Raw genomic sequence first — 12,700 nt, 5'->3', positions numbered from 1 at the left:
AACCTTTCAGGGCGTGGTGGCACATACCTGTAGTCTCAGCTATTTGCATGGCTGAGGTCAGAGGATCATCTAAGCCTGGGAGGTCGAGGCTGCAGTGAACCAAGATTGCTGTACTGCATGTCAGCCTGGGCAACAGAGCAAGACCCTGTCCCCAAAATACATACATGCACACATACATACATACATATAATTAAGCAGTATAATTTTTTTTTTTGAAATGGAGTCTCACTCTGTCACCTAGGCTGGAGTGCGGTGGCATAGTCTTGGTTCATTGCAATCTCCACCTTCAGGGTTCAAGTGATTCTCCTGCTTCAGCCTTCCAAGTAGCTGGGACTACAGGCATGCACCACCACGCCCGGCTAAGTTTTATATTTTTCGTACAGATGGGGTTTCGCCATGTTGGCCAGGCTGGTCTTGAACTCCTGACCTCAGGTGATCTGCCCGACTCGGCCTCCCAAAGTGCTGGGATTAAAGGTGTAGCCATTGCATCCAAACTTTTATTTGTTTATTTATTTATTTTTGAGACAGAGTCTCCCTCTGTCACCCTGGCTGGAGTGCAGTGGCACAATCTCGGCTCACTGCAACCTCTGCCTCCCAGGTGCAAATGATTCTCCTGCCTCAGCCTTCCAAGCAGCTGGGGTTACAGGTGCATGCCACCACACCCAGCTAATTTTTTTTTTTTTTGAGGCGCAGTCTCTCTGTCACCCAGGCTAGAGTGCAGTGTCGAGATCTCAGCTCACTGCAACCTCCTCCTCCCTGGTTCAAGTGATTCTCCTGCCTCAACCTCCCGAGTAGCTGGAACTATAGGTGCCTACCACCATGCCAGGATAAATTTTGTATTTTTAGTAGAGACAGGGTTTCACCATATTGGCCAGGCTGGTCTTGAACTTCTGACCTTGTGATCCACTCGCCTTGGCCTCCCAAAGTGCTGGGATTACAGGCTTGAGCCACAGCACCTGGACCAGGCCCCAATTTTTTATTTTTATTTATTTATTTATTGAGATGGGGTCTTGCTCTGTTGCCCAGGCTGGAGTGCAGTGGTGCAATCTTGACTCACTGCAAGCACTGCCTTCCAGGTTCAAGAGATTCTTCTTCCTACACCTCCTGAGTACCTGGGATTGCAGGTGTGCACCACCACACCTGGCTATTTTTTTTTTTTTTTTGTATTTTTATTAGAGACAGGGTTTCACCATGTTGGCCAGGCTGGTCTCAAACTCCTGACCTCACGTGATCCGCCCACCTGAGTCTCCCAAAGTGCTTGGATTACAGGTGTGAGCCACCATGCCCAGTCTATTTTATTTCTATTTTGTTTGAGATAGAGTCTCATTCTGCTGCCCAGGCTGAAGTGCAGTGATGTCATCTCGGCTTACCACAACCTCCACCTCCCAGGTTCAAGTGATTCTCCTCCCTCAGCCTCCCAGGTAGTTGGGATTACAGGTGCCCGCAAGCACGCCCGGCCAATATTTGTATTTTTAGTAGAGACAGGGTTTCACCATGTTGGCCAGGCTGGTCTCAAACTCCTACCTCAGGTGATCCTCCCGCCTTGGCCTCACCACAGTGCAGGGGGAGGCAGAGATTGCTGTGAGCTGAGATGGCGCCACTGGACTCCAGCCTGGACAACAGAGGGAGACTCTGTCTCAAAAGAAAAAAAAAAATTTTACACTGAATCTCTTTCATTAGTTATGATAAAATGAAAAGCAAATTATTATAATCAGAGAGCTCAAGCATTTGAGAAATGAGTATAATAGAGCTATATCCATGTTCTAAAACTTGGAAGAAATAAAGCTCAGGTTGTTAAATTAAACTTAGCATAGATTATGTCCAGACCATCTAATCTATTTGATTATGTGCTGGCATGTTAGACAGTATTCTAAATCCTAATATAGCCCCAGGCAAATTTTTAGGCATCATTTTTGAACTGGCTTATGTAAGAGTCTCATATACTACTTTATTTATAACGAACGTATCACTATTGGTGATTGTCTCTCGACAACAGTCCCTATTCCCTTTTCTTTTGTCTGAATGTTGAACTGAAAATTCCCTTTGCTATCTACTGCTTAAATAAATAGCAGAATAAGAGGCCTCTAAGATTCTCACTTGAATCAGAGGCATTTAAAGGCAAGAAGGAATGACCCCTTGTGGTGATTTTAAAATATGTCCAGCATTCTTTGATAATCCTCCCTTCCGAAAGTGGACTTAATTCCCGTCCTTTAAGCATGTGCTGTACTTGTTTCTGATGAACAGAATGTGGCAGAAATGATGGATTGTGACTTCTGAGGGTAGGTCATAAAAGGCATTGAAGTTTCTTTTTTGTTATCTCTTGGATCATTCACCCTGGGGAAGCCAGACACTCAAGCAGTCCTATGAAGGGGCCCAGGCAGTGAGGAAATGAGGCCTCTGCAACAGCCATCTAAGTGAACTATGTTGGTAACAGGTCTTTCAGCTTCCATCAAGCCCTCAGATGACTGCAGCCCCAAGTGACACCTTGACTCACCAGCTAAACTGCTCCCAAATTCCTGGACCAGAAAAACTGTGAGTTATGAAATGTTTATTTTTTAAGCTACTAAATGTGGGACAAATTTATTATACAGCCATAGATAAATAACACATTGCTTAACATGGTACATATTTATGATCAGCTAATATTTATTGAATGAGTAGATACTTCTTTAAGTGTTTCATGTGAACTAAGTCATTTAATCCTTTAAACAGACATGCTGGAACTTCTCAAGTATTGTATGTGAGCTAACTCATTAAATCCTCACAACAAATTTGCAGGGTATGTAATATTAATATCTACATTTTGCAGATAAGGCAACTAAGGCACAGAGAGACTAACTTGCTCAAGCTGACCCAGATAGCTAATGATAGAACTAGCCCTTGAACTCTGGCAGTCTGGCTCTGCCACTCTTCTCTATGTTTCACTGCTATGATGATAGTGCTATTGCCCCTGAGAAGTACAATACAGTGAAACAACAAAAGACAGGTTTAAGCTTCATAATTGAAAAAGCAGATTAGATATAAACAAACTTTAAAGAATTAAAAAGCCTTGGAGGGTCTTTTAAAAGGAGGCTGGGCTCTCATCCATTGAAGGCCCCAAGATGGATGATATGACCTCCGTGTTTTTCCAGTTCTATGACATATTAAATACACCTTCTAAGATACAGCATGATTTAGTGGCTCCACTTGGAAATATCACAGTGTGATTGGTTTTACAACATTCTTTTCATTTTCTATTACATTTGGGAAAAATTAATTTTTTTTTTTTTTTTTGAGATGGAGTTTCGCTCTTGTTACCCAGGCTGGAATGCAATGGCGTGATTTTGGCTCACTGTAACTTCCGCCTCCTGGGTTCAGGCAATTCTCCTGCCTCAGCCTCCTGAGTAGCTGGGATTACAGGCACGCGCCACCATGCCCAGCTAATTTTTTGTATTTTTAGTAGAGACGGGGTTTCACCATGTTGACCAGGATGGTCTCGATCTCTTGACCTCGTGATCCACCTCGGCCTCCCAAAGTGCTGGGATTACAGGCTTGAGCCACCACACCCGGCCCGGGAAAAATTAATATTATGTGGATATTTTGAGTTTCATTGTAACAAATTTGGGAAAAATAAATATGTACTGCCCTTTTAACTTCTTTTGGATTGCTATGGAGACCAAAATATATCCACTATTATAACTATTTAATACTTCCCCTTATTAATTATAATATTTACATAACTAATTTGACTTATGCAATAATAAATGATAGAATAAAAAAGTTTATATCATCCTCATTACATTATTTCTCTTTAAAGTTCTCTAAAAACTGGCTGGTCATGGTGGCTCACACCTGTAATCTCAACACTTTGGGAGGCCAAGGTGGGCAGATCACTTGAGGTCAGGAGTTTGAGACCAGCCTGGCCAACATGGTGAAACCCCATCTCTACTTCAAAAAAAAAAAAAAAATTTAGACAAGCATGATGGTGTGCACCTGTAATCCCAGTTACTCTCCTGAGGAAGTAGAATTGCTTGAACCTGGGAGGCAGAGGTTACAGTGAGCCTAGATGGTGCCACTGTACTCCAGCCTGGGCGATAGAGCAAGACTCAATCTCAAAAAAAAAAAGAAAAAAAATTACTTTAAAATGTAATTTTAATACTTTTATTTCTGAAGCATTTCTGAAGCAATATCTAATTTCAAAGTCAACAGAGACTAGGTTTATAATTCATTCAATTTAATTTTTTTTTTCCCCCGAGACGGAGTTTCGCTGTTTACCCAGACTGGAGTGCAATGGCACAATCTTGGCTCACCACAACCTCCGCCTTCTGGGTTCAAGCAATTCTCCTGCCTCAGCCTCCCGAGTAGCTGGGACTACAGGCGTGCACCACCATGCCCAGCTAATTTTTGTATTTTTAGTAGAGATGGGGTTTCACCTCGTTGACCAGGATGGTCTCGATCTCTTGACCTCGTGATCCACCCGCCTCGGCCTCCCAAAGTGCTGGGATTATAGGCGTGAGCCACTGTGCCTGGCCCATTCAATTTATCTTTTTTAAGACATACAGTCTCATTGTTCAGGCTGGACTCAATGACTGGAGTCAAATTACTGGACTGAAGCTGACCGGACGGGCGAGCACCACTGTGCCCCACTTATTCTTTCTAAAAGCATCTACTATAGTATATGTAAAATTAATTGATAATTAATCTGGTATACTTTAATTCAATAAATTCAAAGCAATTCATAAATATCCAGGTTGCAAAGATAGTTTCCTTCTAATTTATAGAAGTAAAAAAGTAAAAAGGACTGGCAAGATAGCTTTAAGTTTTTTTTTTTTTTTTTGAGACAGAGTCTTGCTCTGATGCCCAGGCTGGAGTGTGCAGTGGCATGATGTCGGCTCACTACAGCCTCTGCCTCCCGGGTTCAAGAAATTCTCCTGCCTCAGCCTCCTGAGTAGCTGGGATTACAGGCATGTGCCACCACGCCTGGCTAATTTTTGTATTTTTAGTAGAGATGAGGTTTCACCATGTTGGCCAGCCTGGTCTCAAACACCTGACCTCAGGTGATCCACTCGCCTTGGCCTCACAAAGTGCTGGGATTACAGGTGTGAGCCACCGCACCCGGCCAGTTTTAAGTTCTTTAATTCAGTGTTACCTTCTTGGTGAGGTCTTCCTGAACCATATTCCCAAGAGGTTGTTGATTTTTTTTGGCTTTCTGTTTTTCTTTAAACTTATTTTTTATTTTATAGAGTCGGGGTCTTACTATGTTCTCCAGGCTGGTCTTGAACTCCTAGGCTCAAGCAATCCTCTTGCTTTGGCCTTCCAAAGTGCTAAGATTACAGGTGTAAACCACTGCACCCAGTCACTTTTTTTTTTTTTTTTTTTTAATAAAAATGATGACTAAGGCCGGGCACAGTGACTCATGCCTATAATCCCAGCAGTTTGGGAGGCTAAGGCGGGCAGATCATAAGGTTAGGAGATCAAGACCATCCTGGTCAACATGGTAAAACCCCATCTCTATTAAAAATACAAAAATTAGCTGGGTGTGGTGGTGCATGCATGTGATCCCAGCTATGGGAGGCTGAGGCAGGAGAATCACTTGAACTAGGGAGTCAGAGGTTGTTGTTACTCGAGATCACAGCACTGCACTCCAGCCTGGTGACAGAGAGAGACTCCATCTCAAGAAAAAAAAAAAAAAAATCACCATCTAGTAAACGTAGTATTTATTTCACATATTTATTTTGTATACCTTCTGTTTTCTGGCAGTAGAACATAAGCTCCATGAGGGCGGGAGATTTTTATGTGCTTTGTTCACAGCTATAGAATCAGTGTTTAGAATAATGCCTGCTACATTGTAGGTATTTGATAAGTATTTTGAAAATTGAATGCAAAAATCCAACAAACAGATTGGAGATGTATCTCCCAACTATTGTTAATAATGGCTATTACTGGAGATTTTTCTTATTTGATTATGGAGTGACCTGTGAGGACTAATATCAGTACCTTATCACTTTCCAGATGTTGTAATTAAGTAAGCTGCCCAAAGTCTTACAGAAATTAAGTAGCAGAAACAGGTTTTAATGTTAGGCTAAGTGAAAGACACTAGCCACAAGAGGCCACATATTGTATGATTCCATTTACATGAACTGTCCAGAACAGGCAAGCCTATAGAAACAGGAAGTACATTAGTGGCTGCCTAGGGCTAGTGCAAGCGCTGGAGAAATGGGAAGTGACTGCTAATCTGTATGGAGTACTTTTTAGGGGGGACAATTTTTTTTTTTTTGAGACGGAATCTTGCTCTGTTGCCCAGGCTGGAGGGCAGTGGCGTGATCTCAGCTCATTGTAACCTCCACCTTCAAGCAATTCTCCTGCCTCAGCCTCCCAAGTAGCTGGGACTACAGGCACATGCCACCACGTCCAGCTAGTTTTTGTATTGTACAAGGTAGAGACAGGGTTTCACCACGTTGGTCAGGATGATCTTAATCCTTTGACCTCATGATCTGCCTGCCTTGGCCTCCCAAAGTACAGAGCCACTGTGCTCATTTTTTTTTTTAATAGACAGTGTCTTGCTCTGTTGTTCAGGTTGGAGTGCAGCAGCGTGATGATAGCTTATTATAACCACCCTAACCTCAAACTCCTGGGCTCAAGTGATCCTCCCACTTTATCCTCCCAAAGTGCTGGGATTATCAACCAGAGCCACCACATGTGGGCCAGAAATGTTTTAAAATTAGATTGTGGTAGAGGTTGCAGAACCCTGTGAACATACTAAAAACCATTGAATTCTATATTTTAAAATGGATAAATTGTATACATGTGAGTTCTATCTCAATAAAGCCTTTAAAAAATAATAAAAAGGTGAAGTGTGGTGGCTCATGCCCATAATCTTAGCACTTTGGGAGAACAAGGTGCGAGGATCACTTGAGCACAGGATTTTGAGGCTTCAGTGTGCTATGATTGCACCACTGCACCCTAACCTGGAGGACAGAGTGAGACCCTATCCCCTGAAAACCATAAAAAAGTAGTGACAGTAATTTTTGTCAACATTGATACGAATAACAAAAAACAAGCCAAAAAAAAAAGAGAGAAAAAAAGAAAAAGTAAAAAAAAAAAAAAGGCAGAGAAGCAGGAGGGAGAAAAAAAAATAGAGGGAGAAATAAATAAAAGCTCCTCCTTAAGAAGTGGTTCACACCTGTAATCCCAATACTTTAGGAGGCCAAGACAGGTGGATCACCTGAGGTCAGGAGTTTGAGACCAGCCTGGCCAACATGACAAAACCCCATTTCCACTAAAAATACAAAAATTAGGCTGGGTACAGTGGCTCAAGCCTGTAATCCCAGCACTTTGGGAGGCCGAGGCGGGCGGATCATCTGAAGTTAGGAAATCAAAACTATCCTGGCCAACACGGTGAAACCTCGTCTCTACTAAAAATACAAAAATTAGCCGGGCGTGGTGGCAGGCACCTGTAATCCCAGCTACTGGGGAGGCTGAGGCAGGAGAATCACTTGAACCCGGGAGGTAGAGGTTGCGGTGAGCTGAGATCATGCCACTGCACTCCAGCCTGGGTAACAGAGTGAGACTTTGTCCCGCTGCCAAGAAAAAAAAAACCAAAACACAATACAACAAAACAAAAAAATTAGCCAGGTCTGGTGGTGCATACCTGTAGTCCCAGCTACTTGGGAAGCTGAGGCAGAAGAATCATTTGAACCTGGGAGGTGGAAGTTACAGTGAGCTGAGATCACAATGTTGCACTCTAGCCTGGGTGACAGAGTGAGACCCTGTCTCCAAAAAAAAAAAAAAAAAATGTTACTTAAGGCTGCTGAGTGCAGTGGCTTATACCTATAATCCCAGCACTTTGGGAGACTGAGGCAGGCGATCATCTGAGGTCAGGAGTTCGAGACCATCCTGGCCAACATGGTGAAACCTTGCCTTTACTAAAAGTAGAAAAAAATATTAGCCAGGTGTGGTGGTGGGCACTTGTAATGCCAGCTACTCAGCAAGCCGAGGCAGGAGAAGCACTTGAACCTAGGAGGCAGAGGTTGCAGTGAACAGAGATTGTACTCTTATACTCCAGCCTGGGCAACAAGAGTGAGACTCTATCTCCAGAAAAAACACAAAAAACAAAAACAATTGGCCTGCGCCTGTAGTCCCAGCTACTTGGGAGGCTGAGGTGGGAGAATCACTTGAACCTGGGAGGTGGAGGTTACAGTGAGCTGAGATCTCACCACTGCATGGCAGCCTGGGCAACAGAGGAAGACCACCTGTCTCAAAAAAAAAAAAAAAAAATGCCACTTAACATAGATGGAACAATAGGATTATAAATCATTGTCCTACAACCAGTATGGTAATAGTTGATTTAGGCAACAATCATCAATGGATGCCAACCCATTCAGATATTGTCAGGGAAGAGATATTCAGTTTCAAAGGATCACCCCACACAAGGAAGCTTTTTGTTTTAGATGAAACACACCACTTTCAAGTGAACAATTCAGAGGCATTTAGTACTTTAGCAATGTTGTGCCACCACCTTTATCTAGCACCAAAACATTTTCATCACACAAAAATAAAACTTGGTACTCATTAAGCAGTTGCTCCCTCCTTTTCTCACCCCTTAACTGCCACCAATCTGCTCTCTGTGGATTTGCCTGTTCTGGATATCTCATATAAATGGGATCATACAATATGTGACATTTTGTGTCTGGCTTCTTTCATTTAGCATAATGTTTTCAATGTTCATCCACATTGTAGCATGTCAGTACTAAATTCTTTTTATGGCTGAAAATATTCCAGTGCATGTATAGACCACAATTTGTCTACTCTTTCATTTATGGATGCCCATTTAGGTTGTTTCCACCTTTTGGCTGTTGTGATAGTGCTATGAACACTCATGTACAAAGACTGTTTGAGTACCTGTTTTCAGTCCTTGTGCATATATACATAGAAGTGGAATTGCTGTTAATTCTATAATTAGCTTTCTGAGAAGCCAACAGACTGTTTCCATAATAACTGTACCATTTTACATTTCCACCAGAAATGTAGGAGGTTTCCAACATATGAGGGTTCCAGAATCCTCACCAATACTTACTGTCCATTAACATTTTTATTTGAGATTGGGGTCTTACTCTGTTGTCCAGGCTGGACAGTGGTGTGATCATAGTTCATTGCAGCCTCCAGCTCCTGGGCTCAGATGATCCTCCAGCCTCAGCCTCCCAAAGGGCTGAGATTATACTCGTGAGACATTAAGCCTGGCCTTATTTTCCATTAAAAAATTTTTTATGGCTGTGCATGGTGGTTCATGCCTGTAATCCCAGCACTTTGCAGGTAGATCACAAGTTCAGGAGTTCAAGACCAGCCTGACCAATATGGTGAAACCTCATCTCTACCAAAAATACGAAAAAAATTAGCTGGGCATGGTGGCACGCACTTGTAGTCCCAGCTACTCGGAAGGCTGAGGCAAGAATGGCTTGAACCCAGGAGGTGGAGGTTGCGGTGAGCCGAGATTGTGCCACTGCACTCCAGCCTGGGCGACAGATCAAGACTCCATCTCAATCTTTTTTTTTGAGACGGAGTTTCGCTCTTGTTACCCAGGCTGGAGTGCAATGGCGTGATCTCGGCTCACCGCAACCTCCGCCTCCTGGGTTCAAGCAATTCTCCTGCCTCAGCCTCCCGAGTAGCTGGGATTACAGGCACGCGCCACCATGTCCAGCTAATTTTTTTGTATTTTTAGTAGAGACGGGGTTTCACCATGTTAACCAGGATGGTCTCGACCTCTTCAACTCGTGATCCATGCGCCTCGGCCTCCCAAAGTGCTGGGATTACAGGCGTGAGCCACCGTGCCCGGCCCAAAAAAAATTTTTTTTAATGGTCATCCTAGTAGGTGGGAAGTAGTAGCGCTTTTTGGTTTTGCTTTGGATTTTCCTAAGAACTAATGATGTTGATCCTCTTGTCACTCACATGTTTGTTTGGTCATTTGTATGTCTTTGGAGAAATGTCCATTCAAATCCTTTGCTCATTTTTTTACACAGACTTCTTAAATACAGAGGGAAAAGGTATCTGTATCTTGGAGAAATAATTTGTTTGTTTTGTTTTGTTTTTGTTTTTACTGTTTTTTTTTTTGAGACGGAGTTTCGCTCTTGTTACCCAGGCTGGAGTGCAATGGCGCGATCTTGGCTCACCGCAACCTTCGCCACCTGGGTTTAAGCAATTCTTCTGCCTCAGCCTCCCGAGTAGCTGGGACTACAGGTGCACACCACCAAGCCCAGCTAATTTTTGTATTTTTAGTAGAGACGGGGTTTCACCTTGTTGACCAGGATGGTCTCAATCTCTTGACCTCATGATCCACTCACCTCGGCCTCCCAAAGTGCTGGGATTATAGGCGTGAGCCACCATGCCCGGCCTTGGAGAAATAATTATCTGTAACATCACCAGTAATGGAACAAACTGACATCATATTTTCATGCACTAAGATGGATACAACATCATCTATAGTATACTCAACAAAATTAACTTGAATCTAACCATAGGGAAATAAATCCAAAATAAGGAACATTCTGCAAAATAGTGGAACTGGATTCTTCAAAAAAGTCAATGTTATTAAAAAAAAATTAAAAAAATAAAAAGGGGGCCGGGTACTGAGGCTCAGGCCTGTAATCCTAACACTTTGGGAGGCTGAGACCTAGCACTTTGGATCACCTGAGGTCAGGATTTCGAGACAAGCCTGGCCAACACAGTGAAACACTGTCTCTACCAAAAAAAAAAAAAAAAATTGGCCGGGCATGGTGGCTCACGCCTGTAATCCCAGCACTTTGGGAGGCTGAGGTGGGTGGATCACGAGATCAAGAGATCGATACCATCCTGGCCAACATGGTGAAACCCCATCTCTTAAAAAAAAAAAACAAAAAACAAATTAACTAGGTGTGGTAATCCCAGCTACTTGGGAGGCTGAGGCAGGAGAATCACTTGGACCTGGGAGGCGGAAGTTACAGTAATCTGAGATTGCACCACTGCCCTCTAGCCTGGGTGATAAAGTGAGATTCCATTTCAAAGTAAATAAATAAATAGAAAGAAAACCAAAAAACAAAACCAAGAATGATTCTAGACTAAAGGATTTAAAAAGACATGACAAATTCAGTGGATGATTCTTAATGGTAGCCTGAATTAGGAAAAAAAGAAAATCAGCTACAAGTGATATTACTGGGATATTTTGCAAAATCGAATATGGCCTGTGTGTTACAGATGATTACATTGAATTAGTATGGAAGTTTCTTGGAGTGATCATGGAATTCTGATTATGTAGGAGATTACCTTTGTTCTTAGTAGATATGTATTGATATTTAGGGATAAAGGGTAACTGCAAAAACTCAAATGATTCAGCAAAAATAAACCATACACACAGACAGATAGCATATGTGGCAGAATGTTAAAAATTGGTGGCCGGTGTGGTGGCTCACGTCTGTAATCCCAGCACTCTGGGAGGCAGAAGAGGGTAGATCACGAGGTCAGGAGATGGAGACCATCCTGGCTAACACTGTGAAACCCCATATCTACTAAAAATACAAAAAATTAGCCGGGCAATGTTGGGGTGCGCCTGTAGTCCCAGCTACTCAAGAGGCTCAGGTAGGAGAATCGCTTGAACCCAGGAGAGAGGCAGGTTACACTGAGCCAAGTTTGTGCCACTGCATTCCAGCTGGGCGACAGAGTGAGACTCCATCTCAAAAATAAAAATAAAAATTGGTGAATATGGGTTAATTTGACTGTTGATTATATTTTCCTTGTAACTTTTCTATAGGGTTTGATATTTTTGAAAATAAAAAGTTAAGGGCTCTTCAAAATCCAAGCGGCCTTTTCCATTCTGTCTGGTTTAACATCCTTACAGTAAGCCACCTTGTCAGTTAAAGATACAGTTGTGTAACTAAAGAAGTTAATGGTCAGGATGTGTATCTTCCAAAAACTATTGTAATTATTTACATAAAGAAGAGAACATTGCAGTTATCTTTTTGTGCCACTATAAACTTGATTCAGATCTTTTGTAGGCAGCCTGGTAAGGTGGAGTTTGGGGCCAGCCAGGGCTGAATTTCGATCCTGGCTGGTTAAACTGTTTAGCCTCGTTGTGACTCAGTTTCCTTATTGCAGGATGCAGAAAATAACTACTTGGTGTGATTGTTGTTTTGAATTGTTATACACATGGTGTTTACGGAACCGGGCTTCAATTTATGTGCAAGACTTTTATCCTACTTTGAATGCTCTCCGTATCTTTTCCTTCATTACACTCGTACAATCCTGAAGGGCAGGTAGAGGTGAGAGAGAAAACGACTTCTCCAAGGTCACACTGCGAATCGCGGACTCAGGTTTCCCAGCTTTTGGTCGGGTGCCCTTACCACGCCCGCCAGAAAGGAGGAAGCGGCGCTCATGGGGATGCAAGGATGTAGAGGAGCAAAAGGAGAGAAGAGGCCGCGGGAAGAGAGGTGGTGCGAGACTCGCGGAGGCGCCGGCCAAGGAAGGGCGCATGGAGAGGCGGGCGGCGCGACCGGCCGGGGTGCGGAGAGAGGCCGCTGCGGGGAGGGAGGGTCCCGCGGGCAGGGTGCCCGGGAGAGGCGGGCGGCCTGGGCCAGCCGCAGGGGCGCAGGAAGCGGAGGCCCGGGCTGCGGGCTGGGGCCGGGGAGGCCGAGCGCCAGCGCGGCCATGGGCCGCGGCCACTCCTGCACAGGTGGGTGGGGCGGGGGCGCGGGGC

At 43.6% G+C, this 12,700-nt stretch overlaps 1 protein-coding gene across 27 annotated transcripts in view; it reads left to right on the top strand.

Annotated features, from left to right (window-relative positions):
* Positions 1-2,327: 2,327 nt before the first annotated feature.
* Positions 2,328-12,700, top strand: part of SRPK2 (SRSF protein kinase 2) — a 287,533-nt gene continuing 277,160 nt past the window's right edge. For 11 of the 27 annotated variants that reach the window (XM_035254036.3, XM_078343095.1, XM_035254039.3 and 8 more), the window contains exon 1: positions 12,355-12,505. In XM_035254036.3, the coding sequence (XP_035109927.2) occupies positions 12,476-12,505 (30 nt within the window). In that variant the 5' untranslated portion in view covers positions 12,355-12,475. Of the gene's footprint in view, positions 2,533-12,255; positions 12,677-12,700 lie in introns of those variants that run through there. The other 16 variants (XM_035254051.3, XM_035254050.3, XM_078343096.1 and 13 more) reach the window with 6 other exon arrangements.

This window comes from Callithrix jacchus, chromosome 11 (genome assembly GCF_049354715.1).
Source record: "Callithrix jacchus isolate 240 chromosome 11, calJac240_pri, whole genome shotgun sequence".
NCBI classification, from domain to species: domain Eukaryota; kingdom Metazoa; phylum Chordata; class Mammalia; order Primates; family Cebidae; genus Callithrix; species Callithrix jacchus.
This window is presented reverse-complemented; position numbering and strand designations above follow the sequence as displayed.